The sequence below is a fragment of the Tenrec ecaudatus genome, chromosome 5, assembly GCF_050624435.1.
Source record: "Tenrec ecaudatus isolate mTenEca1 chromosome 5, mTenEca1.hap1, whole genome shotgun sequence".
Classification (NCBI taxonomy): domain Eukaryota; kingdom Metazoa; phylum Chordata; class Mammalia; order Afrosoricida; family Tenrecidae; genus Tenrec; species Tenrec ecaudatus.
Genome location: NC_134534.1, coordinates 138,231,511 through 138,253,996, shown reverse-complemented (window position 1 = coordinate 138,253,996; position 22,486 = coordinate 138,231,511). Strand labels below are relative to the sequence as shown.

General features: G+C 44.3%; 1 protein-coding gene across 3 annotated transcripts in view; it reads right to left on the bottom strand.

Moving 5' to 3' along the window:
* Positions 1–22,486, bottom strand: part of ADAMTS9 (ADAM metallopeptidase with thrombospondin type 1 motif 9) — a 180,630-nt gene that overhangs the window by 115,672 nt on the left and 42,472 nt on the right. For 2 of the 3 annotated variants that reach the window (XM_075549934.1, XM_075549936.1), the window contains exons 9-12: positions 16,966–17,112; positions 15,193–15,334; positions 13,024–13,131; positions 4,498–4,643 (exon numbers count right to left, since the gene is read on the bottom strand). In XM_075549934.1, coding sequence (XP_075406049.1) covers positions 4,498–4,643; positions 13,024–13,131; positions 15,193–15,334; positions 16,966–17,112 — 543 coding nt within the window. The remainder of the gene's footprint in view (positions 1–4,497; positions 4,644–13,023; positions 13,132–15,192; positions 15,335–16,965; positions 17,113–22,486) is intronic. The other variant, XM_075549935.1, reaches the window with a different exon arrangement.

The window sequence follows — 22,486 nt, the reverse complement described above, 5'->3', positions numbered from 1 at the left end:
CATCTTTCTCTTAAGGAACTGCCAGTGGTTTCGAACTGTTGACCGTTTGCTTAACAGGCCAATCTATCACTATGCCATCAGGGCATGTTGGGAGCTCAACTGGTGACCACTAATGGTCTTCCCAAATGGTGCAGTGTGGTTCTGAGTTTCCTTATTCTGTCCTGAGTGAACATCTGTCCTACTGCAACCAATTCTCTAGATTTCCCAACAAGTTACTCCTAACTCAATGTCTCCATAAAACTTCGTGGCAATTCTTTACAGCCCAGTGACAGATTAGCGTTCCTAGATGAAGCAGGCAAGCCTTTTCATCCGTAGTCATTATGGTGAAAGGACACGCTGCCTTTCCTAAAGAACTAGCAGGATTTTTCATTGTGATGCCTCCTAACAATGATATAAACCGTGTTGTTCTGGTCACTGGGAAGCCTGGAGTCAAATCCCAGAGCACAAAATAACAAGTGCAGAATGTGCTGTGTGATGTCATACGGCATCTTCTAGGTCTTGTTTCTGTATGTGTGATGTTGGTGGTGATACTAATTTTAGCTTTTATCCGATTACCTGTTTCTTAGGGGTCATGTCATTAAGTTATTGTCCAAAGACACCCTGAGGGTGAAAAGGAAGAATTATCATATCAGCAGGGCAGACAGCTAATGCTTTGGGCTGTTGACTAGGAGATTGAAGGCTTGAGTCTACCCAGAGACACCTCACACAAAAAAAGGCCTGGAGATCTACTTCTGAAAAAGAAAGGGGGGCGGGGAGAAGCCAGTGAAAACGCCAAGAGCCTAATTCTACTCTGACACCGAGGGGAGAGTGCAGTGAGCTGGAGCTGACTAAGGCAACTTTGGGCCTGTTGTCAGGAGCGTCCAATCCCTGGAGAACGGCATCCTGCCCACTCAGGTAGAAGGGCAGAAGGCCCTCCCCATGATGGACTGACCATTGGCTACATCGTTGGGCTCAAATATAAGAACAACTGTGAGGATGGTGTTTGATTAGGTGGTTTCGTTCTATTTTACATACAGTTGCCATGCACTGGAAAACCAAGTCAACGGAAGCTAACGACAACGACAACAGCAGAAGACAACTGGTCAATTGATTTCCTCTAGCAACACGTGTCAACTAGGGCTATCCTGGAAAACCAAGATACATGATCACCTTAACTGAGCAGAAAGTTATCTTTCACAAATCAAGTCTGGGTTAAAAAAAAAGCGATTAAAGAGGCGAGGGAGGATTCAGACCCCCATTCGCATGCTGGCAAGCATGTAACACCATAGACTAATTGAGACCAACATGTGTGTGACCAAAGTTAGAAAGCATGCAGCTCTCCAGCTGGCTCATCAGATCTAGCATGCCCCCTTGTGCATGTGAGACCACGTCTCCTTTGACTTTCACACTTTTAGGAAACTGTAAAATCAGCAGCAGCAACTAAAAATACAGCACTGAGTGTCCAGATGTTAAATAAGCACATTCTTGAGTCACAAGAATACTGTGAAAAATAAAACAGCCCTGTGCTCTTCACAGACATGCATTGGAATAGAAAAGTAGACAGTCTATGGGCTCATCGTACTGAGAGGGGATGGCCTGAGAAAACAGGGTTTGTTTCTCACGCTCCTGAAGAACAGTGCTGGCACTCCCACGTCCCACAAAGTAAACCTGCCGCGTGAAGTTCTCTGAGCACGCTTTGAAACAGAGCTTGGGCCTTCCTCCTTCCTCTGTCTCTCTTTCCAAAAGAAGCTTCTCCAGTGCCAGGGGAGCCTCCGTGTTCTGAGGCCGTCTCCCGCCTCAGCTGACAGGGACACCCTAACGTGCACGTGTCGGGGCTGACTTTTCAGGAAAATGATGTCACAGCTGACACCCAACCAGGAGGGCTCGTTTGTTTTAAAGGTTCCCATAGAAAAGAGCCAGGGCAAGGGCCTCCCGTTGGGGTCTTGAATGATGAGCCCTTAACTTCTGAATGTGAGGATCTTGGCTTCACTTTGAAGGCCCAGACCCTTTTCTGCTGAGATTGTCATCTGGGATGATTCCCTTTGTCTGTCCAGATCAACCGGGGAGTGATTTATCTCCCTCCACTGTCATCCGCATTGCTTCTGGAGTTGCTATGAGGAAAAACAGAGAAAGAGCCAAGTGCACCTTTGGAATGGAATACTCGGTGTCCATTGTGTTAAAGTGCCCACTGTTTGCGATATCCGTATTTCATCATGAGACTCTTGCTCACATAAGCAACACACAGTTTACAGTGTTAATGGAGTGATCACAGTGACTATTAAAATATTTTATTTTAAAGCGTCAATAAATAAATGGGATATAAAGTTAAATTTTAAAAGCAAGCTGCAGATGAACACATGTAAGTGTGTGTATATATTCCTACATACATCATTATGTTTACATATTAGAGTTCGGTGCCATCAACCAAGTGCTGACTTACAGTGAACCCAGTGTACAACAAAAGGAACACTGCCTGGTCCTGTGCCAACACCCTGCTGGGGTTGAGCCCATTGTTGTAGCCACTGCGTCATGTGTGTGTGTGTACACACACACACACACACACACACACACACATTTCCTTCAAAGGGGCTTCAAATAGTTTGTGGAAAATGGAACAGAATAATGAATTTTTTCCCATGAACTTTTGGAAGCTTCCTAATATTGTGGAAGCTGCATAATAACTACTTGCTATAATGTACATTACAGCTACAGGAGCCCTGTGGTGTAGTGGTTACAGGTTGGGCTGCAATCTGAAAGGTCGGCAGTTCAAAACTATCAGTTGCTCCGCAGGAGAAAGATGGCTCTTTCCTCTCCTGTCGAGGTACAGTATCAGAAACTCGCGGCGGGGTGGGGGGAGGGGGGTATGTGTGTGTGCAATTTTACCCCGTCCTACGGGATTGTCATGAGTGAGTCTGTTTTATATTACTGTAGCTACTCGAGTATAAGCCATTTTTATGCTGCAAAAGGCCCCCGGTTTTGTGTGGTAAAATTCGGTGCCTAGGCTTATACCTGAGTACATATGGTACATCTATAATATTAAGGTGGGGAAAAACAAGAAGATATACAACTAACCGTTTCTTAGTGCTTACTCTGAAGGAGAGTGTACACGGATTAGGAATAATGATGTTAGAAATGTTTTTATAATATACTTCTCCATTTGAACTTTTTAAAGTATGTACTATGTTTTAAATCTAAAGAAAATAGATAAGAGCTACAGAAAACCTGGTGTTTGTCAGCTTATACCCAGAGCTACAGAATGAGTGAGATGGAGCCCAGACCAGCGCAGCTATTCAGCTGTTCGCTATGGAGACCAGTATTAAACAAGAAATAAACAGTGCGTTGCAAACAAAAATAAAATTCATCGATCTTTATCTGGGATCTATACTATAACATAACCGTTTAGAACAGGGCTTGCACACTGGTAGCTGACAGCTACATTCCTTTTGGGTCACACTGTTCAGATTGTTCTTATGTAACTTGAAAAAGCCCCTTTTTGTTGGGAAACCATCTACTATCTGGGTATTTCCCCTCTTTTTGGTCTCTGACATGGCCTCTTATACTGCACAAGTCCACTTCCCTCCTGATTGCCCTGCTTGCTTCTCCCCCAAACTGCCTGCTGTCTCCAACCAGAGCAGCTAAAAATAAATTAGTGCAGATGGGTGAAATCAATTTAAATAATCCTAGGTCAATGTGGTTCTCACAAATAACCATCACACACAAATGCCATCACACACCTACAGACCAGCCCTGCTGATGGAGCCCTCCTGGGTGCTCCAGCCTGTAAAAGATCTATGTGTCGTGCTTCTGAGAACTTTCCAAACTATGATTTTTGCTTCCCGGGTGTGAATTTCCCATCACTTTAAGATGTACACATCGTAGATCGACACAAGATTGGATGTCATTCCTCAGGGAGACAACTGTGATTCTTCAGTCTACTTGTGGATCGCTCCCTCCCTAACAAACACGTGAGTGGCTGGGGAAGAACAAAGACAAAAGTCCTTGTGGGGCTGGTAGGGAGCGCCAAGGTCACCAAGTGAGAACCAGCCCAAAGGCAGCAGACTCCCGATCTGCAAACCAAGAGTGCAGCCCTGCAAAACAGCTCCAGTGACTCCAAAGCATGGTCCCAATGCAGGGTCCCAGGTCCCCCAGAAGTCTGCACGTGCAGCCTCAGGGATCTGTGAGCACATTCCAGCAGTCAACTGAAAAAGGGACCCTGGATGAAATGCCCAGCTCCCGTGTTCCTTGTCACCTGGTGTACGCACACATGATTCGTGTGCTTTTCAAACTGGGGAGGACAGGGCAGCGAGACAGGCCTGAGCGCAAACTCCGGAAACCACAACTTGTTAAGTAGACACAACTTCCATGAACAAAGGTTTATGGGAGAAGTCAAGAGGGTGGATATGTGGGCCCACCAGTTTAACTTGCAAGGGGCACTCCATCTGTCTGCAGATGAGTGATCCCTTTGTGGGGTTTCCCCTTCCCGATCCCCCGCCAGTGGAGCAACACTCCAGGACTTACTCAGGCCGGTTGCACTCTCGGACCGCTGACTTGACGCCCCCTCCGCAAGTCCGTGAGCAGGTTCCAAAGTGACTCCACCTTCCCCAGGATCCATCAGTCACAGGGCCCTCCAGTTCTTTGGGAACACAAAATCCAAACTTGCAGTGCTGTATTTAATAAGGGGAACAGTGAGGGAGAGCTTGGTGCTGCACATTTATCATCTGTATCAGTGGTTCTCCACCTTCCTCATGCTGCGACCCTTTCATACAGTTCCTCATGTGGTGGTGACCCCCCAACCAGAAAATGATTTTCGCTGCTACTTCATAACTGTCATTTTGCTCCTGCTATGAATCAGGCGACCCCTGTGAAAGGGTCGTTCGACCCTCCAAAGGGGCTGCGACCCACAGGTTGAGAACCACTGAGGTATATGAATAATGGAAATTGTGGGGATTTTCATTGCACACTTATTGATTTTAGGCTGTGTTCTCATACCCCTGGCTTGAATAAACTGGCCAATGATGGATTGGCTCCAGACTGGCGGGGTTGCTCCGGCAGCCAGGTTCAAATGCCTAGATTAATTTACCTGGGAAAGAAGGGATAGGAATGGGCACATGGGCTGTAGACAAGGATTCAATGAGCTATTAATTGGATGTGCACAGTGAATCTCCATTAATGAGGCTTAGAGATGCTACAAGCCTGGTAAAATAGAAAGCTTTATTGATCCCAAAGGATTTAAAAATCCAGCTTTAATAGGAGAGTGAGGGAGAAAAAGGCAATTTCATGATTCCTATAAACTCACGCCCAGAAATCACACAGGATGCGCCTAAAGCAAGGTGGGCAATAGAGAAGAGGCCTAATCTTTATGGCTATTTTGGTTACTAACGGTTTCAGACTCGCCAGCACAGAGCAGAAAGGAGGCTCTGAGGATTAAAAACACAACTCCTCAGCAGGAGGAGGACCTCAAGAAGCCCATTTCAACCCTCCACTATTGTTGGGTCGTGAAGCCCTGACACAAAGCAGAGGTCACAAAGGGCCAGTGGCAGCAGGGCTTGCAGGAGGGGGATGCCTGGGGCGGCTCAGCTCTGAAGCAGAGCTGGTGGCTGCAGCAGTGCAGTATCTGAAGGAGGACAGGTCCCCGGGGGAAGAGGCTGGGAGGTGACGGAATCTGGGCAAGTCAAGGCAGTACACTTGGCCAGGGGTGGAGAAGTTTAATGGAGAGTAGGGAAAGAAGAGGCAGGTGAAAGTCTCCCTCGGACCAGTGGGTCCCACAAGAGGCTAGGCGAGCAAGCACGTAGAGGATGTGATTAACCTTACCCTATTCTACAGGGCCTTCTTGCAATTATCCTTTGGCACCTGAGGACCTGTCGATTTCCCTGGGCTGTTGGGCTGAGGCTTGAAGGATTCTGCAGTAGAACCCCAAGGGCAACTCAGTACACACACACACACACACACACACACACACACACAAAATTGGGCAGAGGCTGGAGTTGACCACAAAGCTCCCTAGAAACCATTTGATAATTTTCTTTATGGTCATCTTAAGCATTTCTTAGACTATATGCATATACAGAGAGCCAGCTACCTATATAGTACTGAAGGCCACTACTACACAATCTTCTTTTTCTCACTATCGTCAAGACTTATAACTCACTGCCATCAAGTCAATGCTGACTTGTAGTGACCCTACAGGACAGGCCTCCACTCTGATGTACAGGGACCTAGGGTGTCCCTGACTGTAAATCTTTACAGCAACAGCCAGCCTCACCATCCAAATCAGGGTAAACTGAGTCAGATATGCAGTTTAAACCTTTCCAGTACCTATGTTTTAAAGTACGAAGACAGGTAAGACAAATTTTAATAGCATATTTTTTATTGAGCCCCAGATATCTAAAATTTTACTGATTTAGCTTGTAACCGATTAACAGGAGTTTTTTACACTTTCTTGCACTTATTGAACATCTTGGTTCAGAGAGACATTTCAAGTGCTCATTAGCCGTCTGTGATGAGCGGCTATCAGGTTGGATAGTGCCGGTCTGGGGGAGCAAAGCTTTGTAGTCAAATGTGCACGGATTCTTCCACACACTAGTCACCCTCTGGCCTTGGGCAAAACACAGACCTCTGTCTCCACAGCTAAAAAAAGATGGGAGCTATCTGCCAAAGTGCTCTTGAGTGGAACAGGAGATGATGTAGCTAAAGCTTAGCGCATGTGAGGAACCAACTTAAACAATAACTGTAATAATAATGGCAAGCATTTTTGCTGTATTTACACCATTATAAGAATTTTTCCATATTAATTTACTTAACCCTCACAGCCAACCTATGAAGCAGATGCTACTGTCCAGCCCATTTCTACAGAAGAGAAGGCATCCCAGAGAGACTAACTGCACACATCGGTAGGTGCCCGGTTGGAGACAGAGATGAGGAGGGGAGCACCAACTGTCTCTCAGTGGTCAGCAAACAGGCACCATTTTTAACATTGACATAATGATGAGTTTAAAATAAAAATGAAGTCAATGAGATGGTTTGGTAAGGCTCAGATTCCAGGCTGCCCATCCTATAGTTCTATTTTCCTTCCTTGGTAACAGATTCCATAGTTTCCCAACATCCCCTACAGTTAAGGGTGGTTAAAGAATTCACTGGACAGGATTACTGGGAAGATCCATTAATCCTTTTGTCCCTTGCTCTTTGAATTCATCCTGCCTGGAACTGAGACCTGAAAGCTTGAGCTTCAGCAGCCATTTGATGACCTTGAAGAAGAAGGTCATCTGCATAGGATACTGCAGAACAGGGGATCTCAACCTGGAGGTTGAAGAGTCCTTTCACAGGGGTCACCCAATTCCTACCAGTAGCAAAATTACAGTTACGAAGTAGCAATGAAAATAATGTTCTGGTTGAGGGTCACCACCACATGAGGAACCGTATGAAAGGGTCATGGCATGAGGAAGGTTGAGAACCACTGCTGTCGAAGAAAAGTTATTAACCTGAATCTCTGATGTGTCTGTGGAGCTGCTATAGCATCCCTAACCTGTCTGTCTTTAAAGTGTGTGTGTGTGTGTGTGTGTGAGAGAGAGAGAGAGAGAGAGAGAGAGAGAGAGAGAGAGAGAGAGAGAGAGAGAGAGAGACTGAGATTCAGTTTGCTGACACTGCTCTAATTGAATCTCTTCTAGACAAAATTCCTGATATGTAATTGAAGTCAGATCTGATGCCCAAATCCAGCCCTCAAATCTTGCTGATAGATACACATTTTATTAATTCTACAGAGTAGACGACTCATGCATTTTAATAATGAGAATAATGAGAAGCTGCCTGGAAATGCCTTTCCATCCTCCTCTTACCACTTCAGACTTAAGGCTCTTGGTCTTTCTGTTCTGTAGACGCTACCTGCACACATGACCACACTCCAAAAGGATGGTAATTTCCATTAAGCAGGGACATAGACCTTAGAACAAAACAAGGACGTGGGTTTATCGTCGTGCTGCAGATCAGCGCTGTACTTTTCAATTTCCCTTTAGAAGACAATTAGGACACGGTCTTCAAATGAAACACTTCTTGCTGTATGACCACTTGTGGGTGTTCAAAAGGAATAAGGAAAGTGCCTGAGGTGATAGAGACTGGAAATGTGGCTGGTTGGCATATACCTGTTGGCCAAGACAACCTTGCAGCAGACAAACTGGACAAACAATAATTACATACTGGAATAGTCATTACATCATAACAAAGCATTAATTGAATGCTGAAGCTGGAGCCAAAATATATTCAGTCTTTCTTAAAAGTGGCCAAGGCCATTTAAATGAGATTCTACATAAATGCACCTTTTGTTAAGACGCTAACAGGGGGGCAAGGAGGTCAATTTTTAAGCCAAAGAGGCTTAAAACAGAGTAGCAAACTCAGACTCACCAACAAGGTTAAAATGAAAATGGACTTAACAAGAGATGGGAGAAAATAAAAAGACATTAGTGAGTCGTTCATCAAAATAACACTGTGTCAGCAGCCCAAGATAGATTACTGCCAGGGAGGAGGACAGAAAGGAGAGAGAGGAAAGGGAAAAACAAAAACAGATGCCCAAAAGAGTCAGAATTTTCTGGCATATAGACATGATTTTAGCACCAATTTTACCAAATGTAATAGAAAACTACCACAAAGAATTTCTATACCAACATAGCCACTATTACTGGCAGTCATAAAATCCATACTCTTTATAGGAATAAACATATATACAAGGAAGTTACCCCCCCCCCAAAAAAAAACCAACCAACAACAGGAAATAGCTCTGCTGGGAGAGCTGTTCTGGTAGGCACCCCTCCTCCTCCCACCCCAGCTGGGTAAGCATCTAGCAACGCACTCTGAGTTGGTGTACCCAGTGGCATCCCCTGGGAAGGTGCTTTCTGATCAGAGTGAATTTTTTCATGAAAACAGTTTCACTGGAACCTTGTTTTGTGTGGTGGCTGATTTAAGAGAAGAGTGTGCAGCGATGAAATTTTGTTTCCTGCTCGAGAAAAATGCCACAGAAACTGTTGTGGTGTTGAACACAGCTTACAAGGACAGCGCTATGGGGAAAACTCAAGCGTACAAGTAGTTTTCTGGTTTCAAAAAAGATGAAATGTCGATTGACGGCAAACCAAGTTCTGGACATCCGGCAACTTTCCAAACTGATGAAAATGTTGACTCAGAGTGCATTTGGCGTTTGTTCCACCAGGTCAGACTGTTAATCAAACTTTCTATTTAGAGATTCTGAAAATATTGCATAACCATGTGCAACAAAAAAGGCCTGATTTGTGTCAGATGGGGGACTAGTTTTCCCACCACAATAATGCACCTGCTCACGCAGCCATCTCAGTGTACCAGTTTTTGGCCAAAACCAGCATGCCTCTCTTGCCCCACGCACCTTATTCACCTGACCGCGCTCCATGTGACTTCTTTTTTTTTGTTTCCGTGAATGAAGGTGAATGAAGATGGACATGAACCGATGAGTTTGCAAAATATTTCCAAGAATAGAATTGCAAATTTGACAAATGTAGCAAGAGGAATGGAGAGTACTTTGAAGGCAATAAGGATGTTTTGTAAAAAAAAATTAAATACATAGCTTAGAGAACAAAAATTACAGTTTTTGGGGTGGTACCCTCTCGTAAGTCCATGCTTATTAATAAGAGCTGCTATACATGGTCACTTTTCTAAAACATAACTAGAAATGTTGCTATTATTTTCTCTGCATCGTTGCTTCTTTGCAACTCTTTTGAGTCTGGCCTTTGGAATGCCTTTAAGCCTCCTGCCTTGCTGAACACAAGCACACTGGAATGGGTCTTCTGAAGGTCCTCTTCAAGAGCCCCATCCCTAGGATGGGATAAGATCACCCTGCAAAAGCAGATGATTAACAAAAGACACCAGAGAAAGCCTCTGAGTTCTGTACTCCAGATTGGCTGGAACATGCTGGAAAATGCTTGGAAAAAGTAAAAGTAGGTAACTTCAACAGCCTTGGTTACAGACTGCTCTTTCATAGCATTGCAATGGAAATGCAAACAGTGCTGTGCTGTCCAATCACACAGGAGACTGCAGTTCCATAGGCAGCCTGGCAGTAGAACTCACGATGTGGATTTTAACGAATTTTGGTTTGGCGGCATATTTATTAACTCTTAAAAATACATATTTTGTAAGGTTAGGTAAAAACAAATATACTATCTTCTATTACTTAAGCCCGTTGTCCTTGGGGCACAAGTGAGTGCGTGCGTTGCTGACAATGCAAGGGTTGGGCTATCAACATTCCCTCGGCGGGGCCTGGGAGGACAGGCCCAGTGATCTACTCTGGAAAACTCAGCCATTGACAAGTCCGTGGATAGAAGTGTTGCTCTGACACACAGGCCATCATAAGTCAGAACTGACTTGATAACAGCTGTCACCATTTTTTAATATTTGTGCAAACCTTTATAGCCATTCCCTGATAATCATTTTACTGAGTATAATTCATTTCCTTCATCATATTATTGACAATTCCGCTCTGCTGTGGTTTTTCCGGCAATAATATTTGTCAATGATAGACAGGGTGGTGGGTGCCTGGGGCTGAAAAACAGTGTCGTTTGTTGTTGAGATCAGACAGCTACTGTGGAAGTAATAGAGCAGTGTAACTCTTAGCCAGGTTATCAACTCGATTCATTGTCCATTGGCACCTCCCATCAACTGGTAGCAGCTGTTGGAGTCTTTGTATTTAAAAGGTCAAATCCAAATGTTGTAAGAATGTGTCATATCCATTATCAACGGCCACCATGGGAACCTTAGAGCCATATTCCTTCCAGGCCTGCGATCCTCTGAGTAACAACCCATGCAGTTAAATATTGTGCCAAGCCAGGACCAAACTCACTGCCATCAAGTTCTGGTTCATGGAGCTCCTACAGGCCCCTTGGGGCTTCTGAGATAAAATCTTGATGGGAATGGGCCGTCTCATCCTTCTGCAGAGCAACTGGCGTGTTGGAGCAAACTGACCCTGTGCCTAGCGGATCAAGCCATAGTCCTCCACACCACCAGGGCTCCTGAGACATTGCCCAGAAGTGCACAACTCATTCTTTGGTCAAGGAGATGCCTGTCTCCCTAGGGGACTTCAAAAAATTCATGGGAAAATGGAATGAAAAGATAATGACATTTTTCTACAAACTTTTAAACGATAACGCACACACTTCCCCTCCGTTGTAAGCCAATGAAACCTCCACGCACTATGATGCCTATGTCTCGGCTGTGGTCTTTACTGGGAGAAGCCGATTCGCAACTGCTGAAATCCTAGTCGTTGAAAAGTTACATCTTGAGCTTCGTTGCCAACTGAAGTTCAAAGTTGTCTTCACTATAATCATTTACTTTGACATTGGACTCTATTTTTCAAGTAACGTCCATACCCCCTTGCTCCTATCACTCTCTGGCAACCCAAGAAGCAGGTGAAGAAAGCTCCAGTCTCGAAACTCAAGAGCTCAGTGTGCTTGAGCAGTGTCCACATCACGACACTCTGCTGGCCCTTCCGATCAAACAACAGAGGCCGTTGGAATTGGGGAGAGCTGGGGTCTGGGTTGGCTCTGCTCCAGTGATCTGAGTGAGCACAGGCATGCCCTTCACTCTTCTCAGTTCCCTCAGCTATGAAATCAGGGAACAAAGAGTGACCTCCAAAGTTCCCTTCCACTGAAACATCCTGAACTCTACTGGTGCTACAAGTGGAGGAAAAGGAAACGAGGGAGAATGTTAAACGTCAGCAACATGGACAATGGGAAGACAGGAGGAAAAGGAAAACTATACGTAAGGAAGAAGACAGACTCCGGAATACAGCCCAAGGAATATCGTCATTGGCAAGTGAGAGAGTCCTCGCTCACTTGGAAAATCTGAAAGTGAAGTTTAGATCTACAACTGTTTGCAACCCAAAACTTGAAGAAATGATGAAGATGATGACGATGACATCACTTACACGCTACCACGTTTGCTTCAGGTGGACACCAAGTTAGAGCAGTCACAGCCTGGTGCAGGGAAGACTGTGAACTGTGGTTCGTGCAGGTAACAGGATTTTAGTTAGTAACAAAGAAGTGGAACCATTATGACCAGTTCATTATGATGTAGGTTTGGCTACTGCCCAGGTGACATCATAGCTCCCGAAAAGAAACAAGGCAAGTGAGGAGAAGCCCAGTGTCCTCCTAGAGAACCTGGTAGATACGCAGCACTTCTGTGTTTCCTTGATTCTAAGGTGCTCTGTCAACTTAGTTATAGCTTTCCAAAACAAAGAGAAGTAACAAGAAAAAGACCCTGCAGATCCCTATTAAATTTACCCACACATTGAAAAGCACATCAGGGTTTCCAAAATTTAATTAAAGCAATGAATAAGGCAACAAAGCTGTAAGTTGACATAGTTTTCAATAGTAAGATGACCTCATACTTCAATATTAACACATATGCTAACATGTACTACAATAGCTTTGAGTTAAAGTTTCTTGTGCCAACCTGGCTGATAAACACATGTGGGGTTAATTGAAAGGCAGAGAGATCAATGGCTCATAAAGCCTCGCCTTTCTTGTTCTCGGGTCTTTTGTTTTCTGATGGTCGGACCAGGGTGCAGCTGCCTTAGCCAGTTCCCTGCTTCAGCTGGCAAGGCTCACTTCCTGCAAGACATCCCTGAGGAGAAGCCACATGGACCTACCCTGAGGCAGCCCTGGGTGCTGGAGCAGCCGTGTGGCGACCCCTGCCAGCACTGAGATGCTTACATGTTCACTAATGCGGCTTTCCTCCCGCAGTCGGCATCACTGCATGTGTTTTGTGAAATGGAGGACTTTGAGGCTTGGTGTCAGACAAATTGGCTAATGTTGGATTTGTGGGTTTGGGCAGCACTGGATTGGGATGTTTTCTTGATGTGCACTTACCTTTTATATAGAACTCTCTCTTATACATATGAGTTTCTGTGGATTTGTTTCTCTAATGTACCCAGACTAACACAAGCTTATAAACAAAGGAAACTGATCATATCATCAAAATCTTGCACATTTTTGCACACTTTGGGGGTGAGGCAGAGCAGGGTGCGGTGTTACTTGCCTTTCCGGGTTCACATTCGGTCCCATCGGCCCAGGGCAGGTGCTGAGTCTGGCAGCTTTTTTGCGCCCCATCCACGTAATTGCACCAGAGCCGCTTACATTGCTTCTGCTTATGTCAGTGGAACGACAAGGAAGCCACAGTGAGATTCAGGACATACTGAACAAGGCACGACTTGCTTTTCATCGGTGATCTGCCAATGAGGCACTACTGGCTGGAAGGGAAATGTTTCTTTCTTCTTTCCTTTTTTGAGTACAATTGATTAAATATTCCAAGGAACAGAGAGTAATCTATAAGATACATCTCTATGCCTGGGAGAAATTACTTCCTGAGCAACCACTCCCCATATTTCAGATGAGAAATTGGGGGCTGGAGAGCATGAAGGAGCATGCTCCATTACCACCCACGGAGGCTGCATCTGCGTTCAAGCCCAGCTGGACCCTCAGACTATAGTATTTGTTTTTCCAACTGCAACTGAAAATGAAACCCGTGGGTGTCAAGTGGATCCCCCCTCACAGCAACCCTCCAGGACAGCGCAGAACTGCCCATAGGGCTCCCGAGGCTGCCATCACAAGCGCCACGGAGTGTCCTCTCGTTCTCCCACGGAGTGGCTGGTGGGGCTGAACTGATGATCTTTTGGTTAGCAGCCTGGTGTTTAACCACAGAGCCACCAGGGCTCCTGTCTTTCCTAATGAAGCCACATAAGGTCATATTATAATCCTATTTTCACTTCTCATTACAGCTCTGTTCAGGTCTTGTCAGAGGAAAAAAGGGACAAGGTATTGTGCGGTGTTTTAGGCATGCATGCTACAGAAGTTACCATCATACCCACCAGCCAGGCAGAGAAACAAAGCTTTGAGGGCCCTTTGCCTGGGTATCAATCTTGAACCTCACCACTTCCCTTGGTGTTTGTTTGCGTGTTTGGTTCCTCCCAGAGATGACCACTGTTCTGAACGGTACTCATCCGTTCAGCATCCTCGTTGTCTTTGCTGCAAGGTATTTCAATCTACCAGGAACACACAGCATTGTATAGTGTGCACTTCAACTCGGCTCAGAGAGTATCCCATTGATGTGTCTTCTGCAACTTGTATTTTTGCCCCTCTCAACACAATGTTTTTAAGATTTACATAACTTGATAAACTTCATCTCTATTTTAGGTTATCATTTTTAAAGGCTTTTTTCAGTATCTGTTAAAAGTAGCTATGTCCATTACAGAAAATTCAGAAGGTTCAAAAATTTCATTTTTTTTAAAAAAGGGTCTTTTACCTGCTTTTAAGCAAGAATATACTTTCCAAAACAATTTTTTATCCTCCTATTTGGACTTAAAACTTTCTCAGAAGCATTTCCATGTGTGTATATTTTAAATTAATATTCCACAAAATGAATATATAATTTGCTTAATTATTTCCTTGTGAAACGTTTGGATGGATGGATTCTAATTTTTGCTATCATCAGTAACACTGTAATACATATCACTACGAATGCGTTTTTATATTTTTCCATGGCATCATTGAACTTTCCAGTTCTCCCTGCTGTATCCAAAGTCTGTGCCAGGAAGTCAGCCAGCTGGACATGCAAACAACCCCCCCAGGAATGAAATGGGACAACTAGAAAGGCAGAGTTCTGCTCACAGGCAGCCGGTTACCCGGGGCTCGTGTCCCTGGTCCAAACGCCTAAGACATGGACATGAAATCTCACGTGTCCACTACCTGCAGAGCTACCACCGGAAATGATTTTCTCCGATGGGTCAGAGGACATTCTCTTGACAACTTAAAAGAGCGAGAGGGGCTTGTTTCATGAATTACTTTACGAGAGTGCCTTTAAGAGAGGTCACCAGGACAAATCAAAGGGGATGAAATAAAACAGGGAGAGAAGACTGAACTCTGCCATTGTCAGCTTTACAACTTTGTCCTCTCTGAGCCTCACTTGTAAAATGAGAGCAGTAATGACATCTCCCTGTGGGCCTCGTGAGAGTGGAAGGAGAGTGCAGGCCATGGACCACTGACTTGGAGCAGTGACTGACTGATCATCAAAGACAACGATATTGGCATTAGCATCATCATGCTAATAGCATGCTAATCTTGATTTCTCTTTGGGTAGTTTATAGTATATCAGGACTCCAGGGGGGGGCGGATTAACAGATAAAAACAAAACAAAGCCCCAGACACTTACCATAAATGGGCATACTTGATGACCTGGTCCAAAGGCCAATTCACATTGTTTATTCACGTTGTAAAGAAGGCCTGGCAGTTGGGAAGGCAGAGGGTAGGGTCTGGATTCTGGTTCATTGAGCAAGCAGTCGCCCCGCCCAGAGCTGCAGAAAAAGGTTAAGTTAGTCATCTAAGGTTAAGGTTAAGTTAAAAAAGAGAAGCAAGGTAAGATGTTGGTGTATACTTGTTTGAAGAACCACGAACAGTATGCAGAGTCAGTAGTACATATATATAATATATGCTTTAGTATTTATCACATGTGCATGTTATGGATCTATTATATTTTATATATGCATCTGTAGCATATATAACATATATGTAACACTATAACATATATTACATACCTGTATTGTATGTTATATACTGTATATACTCAAGTATAAACTGAGTCTTTCAGCACATTTTTTATACTGAAAAAGCTCCCCAGGTTTTTGTGGCAAATTTGGTGCCTTGGCTTATACTGGAGTATATATGGTATGTTATCTATAACCTGTTATATCATGTATAACATAACATATAACAATGCTCTATTTTATATACCATGTATGTGCCATGTGTATAATACATCATATAATATATATGACACATATATCTGCTGTGTTTATGTTATGTATCTATTGTAGTTATCACATGTGTTCCAGCATTTATCATGCATGTTTATTTTTTACTATCTTTCCATTCTGACTATAAACTTCTTAGAGGCAAAGCAACTTTTCCTCCAAGCATGGAGCCGTGTCCTTAGCAACAGGTGTTTGGCAAGTGTTTGTTGAACAGATGGGTGAGTGAGCGAATCAATGATGCGGAGAAAGAAAACACCCTGCTCCATCTGATTCTGGAGAACAGCAGCAGCAAGCATCTACTTCTTTCCCTTTCCCGCAGTCACCTCACAGAGAGAACCACACCTGGTGAGTCCAATTCATCAACCCCCTTCTTCCCTGTGGGTGCAGAAACAGACACCGAGGGACCATGGGAAAATCACTTAACCTTTGGTTCCTCTGGGAAAGGAGGGCAATAAATCTGTGACACAGGGACACTGTCTAATGTAATTGGACCTTTAAGCAGCCTGGCAGGAAGTGTGAAAAACAAAATAAGAAAAGACAAGAGAGAAAAAGAGGAGAGAGAGAACAAGGTGGGAGGGAGAGGTGGTGGAGAGGAGAGGAGAGGAGAGGAGAGGAGAGGAGAGGAGAGGAGAGGAGAGGAGAGGAGAGAGAGAGAGAGAGAGAGAGAGAGAGAGAGAGAGAGAGAGAGAGAGAGAGAGAGAGAGAGAGAGAGAGAGAGAGAGAGACATAGGCCCCAATTCAACGACAGCTTGTGGCTGTGCTGCAGTCCCTATCTTCCCATATCACCGTCCGTGGGATCATCTCCCTCCTCTGCTCCATTCCTGGCCAGAAGTACTGAACTACAATCACAGAAATGTCAGTAGTCGGCCTTATGGGTCATATTCACGCTCTCTCCCCAAAGACACGAACATATTCAAAGCTTTCCCCCAAAATGCAGCAAAATGTGCATGTTCTCTTTAAAACCCCAAGCCTTTCTTAGGCTTAGCTGATTATCTTCTAAAATTCTGGCCAGGATCTAAACAGCAGAGATGCCAGAGAGTTTTATTCCCCCATTCCCCTCAGCTAAGGAATGTCAACAAAAACAGCAACTCAAAAGGCCTGCTTGACTCCCACCGTCAGCTCACTGCATGCAGGGCAGAGTAGAAACCTGTGCCAAAAGAAAGGTCAAGTCTTACTCTAAGAACTCCGTGATATATTTCCGACTGCATTTTGACCAGATCCAGGGGTTGGTATAGAAGTTCAATGTTGAAGCCATGACATACTGAGGACTCTTCACTCCTTCTTCTTTGCATTTTTTGTTGTCATCGTGAGGCATGTTAAGCCTGCAGCCAATGAGACAATGATGAGAATGTCAATAAGCATCAAGGAAGCACGCTGCTACAACTGTCTTGAGAAGGCATTTGTCTAAGAGGAAATATAATAACAACTGGCTACTGTCGTTTGGATAAGAAGCTGGATATCAGTGTGCAGAACACCCCAAAATTTACTGCATAAAAACTGGGCAGAGAATAAAACAGAATGATCACCCAGTTTGATGTATTGTATCTTTTAAAAACATGAGATGTGGGTTGGACCATTATTTGGGTTAAAGGTACTTTTTGGCATTTCATGGCTCGGAACGTGCTGCGGTTCGTGTTAGAATACAGTACTTGAAATTCCTAATAAGCTGTTAAAGGCCAACTTAAAGAGTAAAGAATTTGGCAGGATATATGAAATCCAGCACAGGTAAATCTAATAATTACCGTGGGGCATGGCCAGGAGGATGGGGGGAATGGGGAACTAACAAGCATGAGCATAAGAAGAAAATTTTCTGAAGTTGTGGTGATGAGTGTGCAACCCCTTCATGTGATTGGATTGTGACTAAAATAAAAGTAATGAGTAAATAGCAGGGAAAGAAGTATTCTCCCAGGTGATAGTAATGTGAATTAAAGGGGTCACTTAGGGGTCAAACATGTGAAGCTCAAAGCTTTCTAATAAGAGACTCACTTTGAGTCTTGGCATTTCCTCCTTTTTGGGTCAGGCTGACAAATGATAGACCCAGGTAGGTATATCATTAAAAAGCTATGCAAAGTTTGTGCACAATGAAACCTATTAAAGAAAGCCACAGGCACGAACCAGGGGCATGTCAGTTCAGTAGCTTAACTCAGGGATGGCAAATGGTTTCATGATTCATACCAATGTCAATGAATGGTACCGGCTTCCTGAAAAGTCCACCACAAAAAGGATTCTTAAACTAACTCAGCTTCCACCAGAGAGAAAGCTGTGATGGATTGCCAGCGTGCTCGTGGGCCCGGGAAGGAACAGCGCAGCAGCATTAACACATATTTGCCATTCTTGGCTTTGGCCAGAGGAAGTGGAAAAAGAAATTATGGGAGGTGCTCCTCACGCCAGAAACATCAATTCGATGACCCACGTGCTGAGCTCGGCTGATTACCCACTAGGTAACCAGTTCAGAGGGACCATCCGCTGAGGATAACTGTCTTCCGGGAGAAAAGCGATGCTTGGGATTAATTTATTATGTAGGGAGGAGTTCCCCTTTACTAGAGCTGCTTAAAAAAAAAGCACTGGGGACACAGTGGTCAAAGTGCTCCACTGCCAACCGATAGGTCACTGGTTCAAAGCTAGCAGTCCCTCCGTAGGAGAAAGAGGAGGCCATCTATTTCCATAAACGTTGCCGTCTCAGAGATCCTAAGGCAGTTCTACTCTGTCCTATCGGGTTGCTGTGAGTTAGAATCGATTCTCTGATGGCAGTGGGCATGTTTACCTCAAATACCGAGAAGAGTGAGACGGACAGAAAAGTGGAGATTAGTTTCAAAAACAAAATGAATTGGGTGAAAAAAGCCATAAAGTCTATTCCACTAACTTCTCCTGTGTTTTGTTTTCTTAGTCTTCAACAAATGCAGGCCCATCAATAACTACCACTAGAGATGAAAAAAGCAAGAACCTCTGTCTACACTGAATACTAACTGTCGATGTCTGAAAGTCCATTTTCTTAAAGAAAGCCCAAGGTTCTAGCTCCTGGCAGCAAAACCCAAGTAGCACCTCCACCAACAGCCTCAACTCAAGCAAAACATTTACATCTCAGTTTCCCCGTGGGTTAACTGGATGCTTATCCCCACCGCCCCATAAGCAAAAAATACAGAACCCCAAAGTCAGTGCGATGGAGTCAATTCCAACTCATCGTGACCCTGCAGAACATAGTGGTATTGCTCTGTGGGCGTCCGACTCTGCATCATTACAGGAGCAGATGCCTCATCTTCTCCCAAGGGGTGGTTTTGAACTGCTGACATTCTGATTAGCAGACCAATGTGGAACCCACTATACCACCAAGGTTCCCTCCATAGCTTGATAAATCCCATCTACCGCACCATGTAAGCTGAGTATTTTCAGCTCCACGCAGGGCTCAGTTAATAAGCATCCTCTAAGCACTTACTAAACAATCACGGTCAAGATTTTTTATACTCACAGTGAGCCAGGAAGTGTACTCAATGTTTTAGATCCTTGATCTCACTTAATCACCTCCTGGACCCAATAAATAATGCTATTATTTTCCACTCTTAATGGAGCATTCTCGTAAAACTCACTGCCATTAAGTCGATTCCGATTTACTGGCAACCCCACAGGACAGAGTGGAACTGCCCCTTTGGGTTTCCAAGGCTGTCAATCTTTACGGGAGTCGCGGGCCTCAGCTCTTCCTGTGGAGCAGCTGGTGGGTTCAAACGGCTGACCTTGTGGTTAGCTGCTCAACGCAGAGTCCACAACGTCGCATGCGCATGAAAGGTTTAGTCACACAGTTACTAAGGTTGGAGGGAGTGAGGCTTTGAATCTACAGCGATACCTCAGTTATTGAACTCAATTCATTCCAAATTCATCTTCAAACACCAAAATGTTCCAGAACTGACCGTATTTTTCCCAAAAGAAATCGGGGAAAAACAAATTGTTTCTGAGGCTTAATAATTCTTTTTTTGGGGGGTAGGGGGGGAATGTAAGTCATGGAGGCTTTTAGCCTTCATCCATCTCAGTGTCTCGGATACAAGTTACTTCTGGTTGATCAACATTCACAGTAACTTTCAAGCATTTTAAAACGGTCTGTATTATTTCGTAGCTAACAATTTCGCCTTTTGCTACATTAGCCACTGTAATCACATTTTTTAAAATGTTGATAAATGTCGACTTAGTCATGTTGTTGTCAGCCTCCCCATCAGACAAGAAGCAACTGATACAAATTTCTCAATGGTGTCTTCTTCTTTGACCCAATTGTGGTTCTTAACAGTTTTCCTCTGAGCTTTACTGCTGGAATCATTAACTCTCTTCGGAGCCATGGTTATGATAGTTCATGCAAACGAAGCGCAAAAAAAACCAACGGCAGGCGCACTGTATGTTGTCTGAGCGAGAGGGTCCCCTAGACTGAGGGCGCGACCTCTTTCAGTCCAGGTGAGACGGGACTTGTGACTCACTCTTTGCCCACACGTGTTTTCTCAAGTCAGATTTTCGGTTCAACTATCAAGCAGTTACGGACACCGAGCAAATGTTGTTTTTTCCCGACCTTTGCTATTCTAATAGTTGCAAACTCAAACTTAGAACTGTTTAACAACAGAGGTACCACTGTCGATTTCTATGTCCACTATACCACGTGTTTCCCTTCCATTAGACAAGCTCTGTGGGGTTTGTCAGGAATACTGAGTAAAGGTTTCTATATGTTGTAGAGACTCAATTACCTCCCAGAGTCTTTCTAACTCTTAGACGTATCTATGAAGCTCGTCAAAAATGGTAGAAGCTGTTTTTGAAGCACGCAATTATGCCCCATAAACGCAACAAAACCAATTGCTTTATTTCCCCCTCCAATAATTCTTGCATTTCATATTACCTTAAAGTTATGACTGTGTCAACTCCATGTCTCCTTTTCAAATTAATACATATTTCATTTAATTTTTAAAGTGCACTAGAGCACCTACTACAAAGAACTGTAGCAAGCTAATACAGAATTTCACTTTCCTTAAAATGAGATAGTGCCCCAAACCAAAAATGATTCATTAAAGAGTTAAAACAAACAAACCAAATTCGCTGCCATCGAGTCAGTGCTGGCACATAGTGCTTCCCTGTGGGTTTCCAAGCCTGTGACTGGCTATGGGAGCAGGAAGCCCAGTCTTTCTCCGGCGGAGCTGCTGGCTGTGCGGATCACAGCCTATGCGGAAGCACTATGCCATTATGGCTCCCATTATAGGATTAAGCACGAGATTTGTTTAATTTACCGACATCTATCATTCCCTATTGTTCTTTCATTTTCCCCCTCTTGACACTTTGGAGATTAGGGGTTGGGGGTTGGGGGGGAAGTGCAGGGGGTAAGTATTATTCTCATTCGACAGACAGGGAAGCAAAGCACACGGTAATCTGCTCACATGAAGAGAATGTGGGAGAGTTCAGCCTAGACCCAGATACCTGCCTCCCAGGCCAATCTCTGTGCAGGGGCCTTTTGATAAGGTGATAAAGGGTCAAATGCCACAAATCTCTGTGCTGATTGTTTAATAGTCTTAGTCAAACACAGGGACCCAATACTATCTACCTTGAGGGATTCTTACAAAGATCAGAAGGGATAATATAAATGAAAGCTCCTGGGCAATGTCAGCTACATGGCTTTGTGTGTGTGTTATTGGAGAGGAGAGGGCACTGTGAACTACCCATTGACACTGCGGTAGAGTTGAGTTTGACTGGCCAAAGTTCTCACTTTGCTTAAAAATTGGCCGGCTAGAAGTTTATGTGCACCTGTGGGAAAACCATGAATGGGAAACTATTTATATTTCTTAAAAAAGTATTTTTTTTTCTTAGCCACATATTGACGGAAATGTCGATCTGGCAATCAAATAAACTGCTCTTTGAATCTATTCCTATAGCTGTCACTTTTCTCACCCTAGTCTCCGTAACATACAAAGCTCCCCTATTGCAATCCCACTCTCTTCATGGCCCAATCTCATCCCCTATTTAAAATTTTAAAGAAGCAACTGGATTTTATACAAGACAAGCATACAGAAATTCCCTATAAATTCTCTTACAATAAGTTTGGAAACATAGTGCTAAACACAAATCAGTTCGTTTGCCTAATGCAGAGCCTATCAGAGCCTGTCCCTGGCTGAGGGCCAGGTGGGGTCATCATTACAAACGGAGCTGCAGGGTGAGCAAGAGGAGACCACGGTCGAGCCTTTCTACTCCTATAAAGAGTTACCGGTTCCAAAACCCAGAGGGGAAGTTCCACGCTGTCCTCCAGGGTCGCTGTGAGTCGCCAGAGACTCGATGGCAGTGTATTGGGTTTGGTTGGAGTTTTATATGACTGACTCTTTTGCCTCTAAGCAGGTGAAGACTATGAAGTACATTCTGAAATTATTTGATTAGAAACTTATTTTGCACAGATTATTTTCATAGAAGAAGCACTGGTGGCCCAACAGTTAAGTGCCCACCTGTTAGCTTAGAGGTTGGCAGTAACAAACCACGCAGGAGAACCCCTTGAAAGAAAGACCTCAAGACCCGCACTTCTGAAAACCGCTGTTCTATGCCACCAGTCACCATGGGGTCCCAGAGACCGCCGGGGCAGGCGAGCGCTGTCCTATCGGGCTTGGGCTGCAATCTCTTCAGGAGCTGATAGCCAGAGCTTTTCTTCCATCGAAGGGCTGATAGGTTTGAACCATGAATGAGCCATTTGGT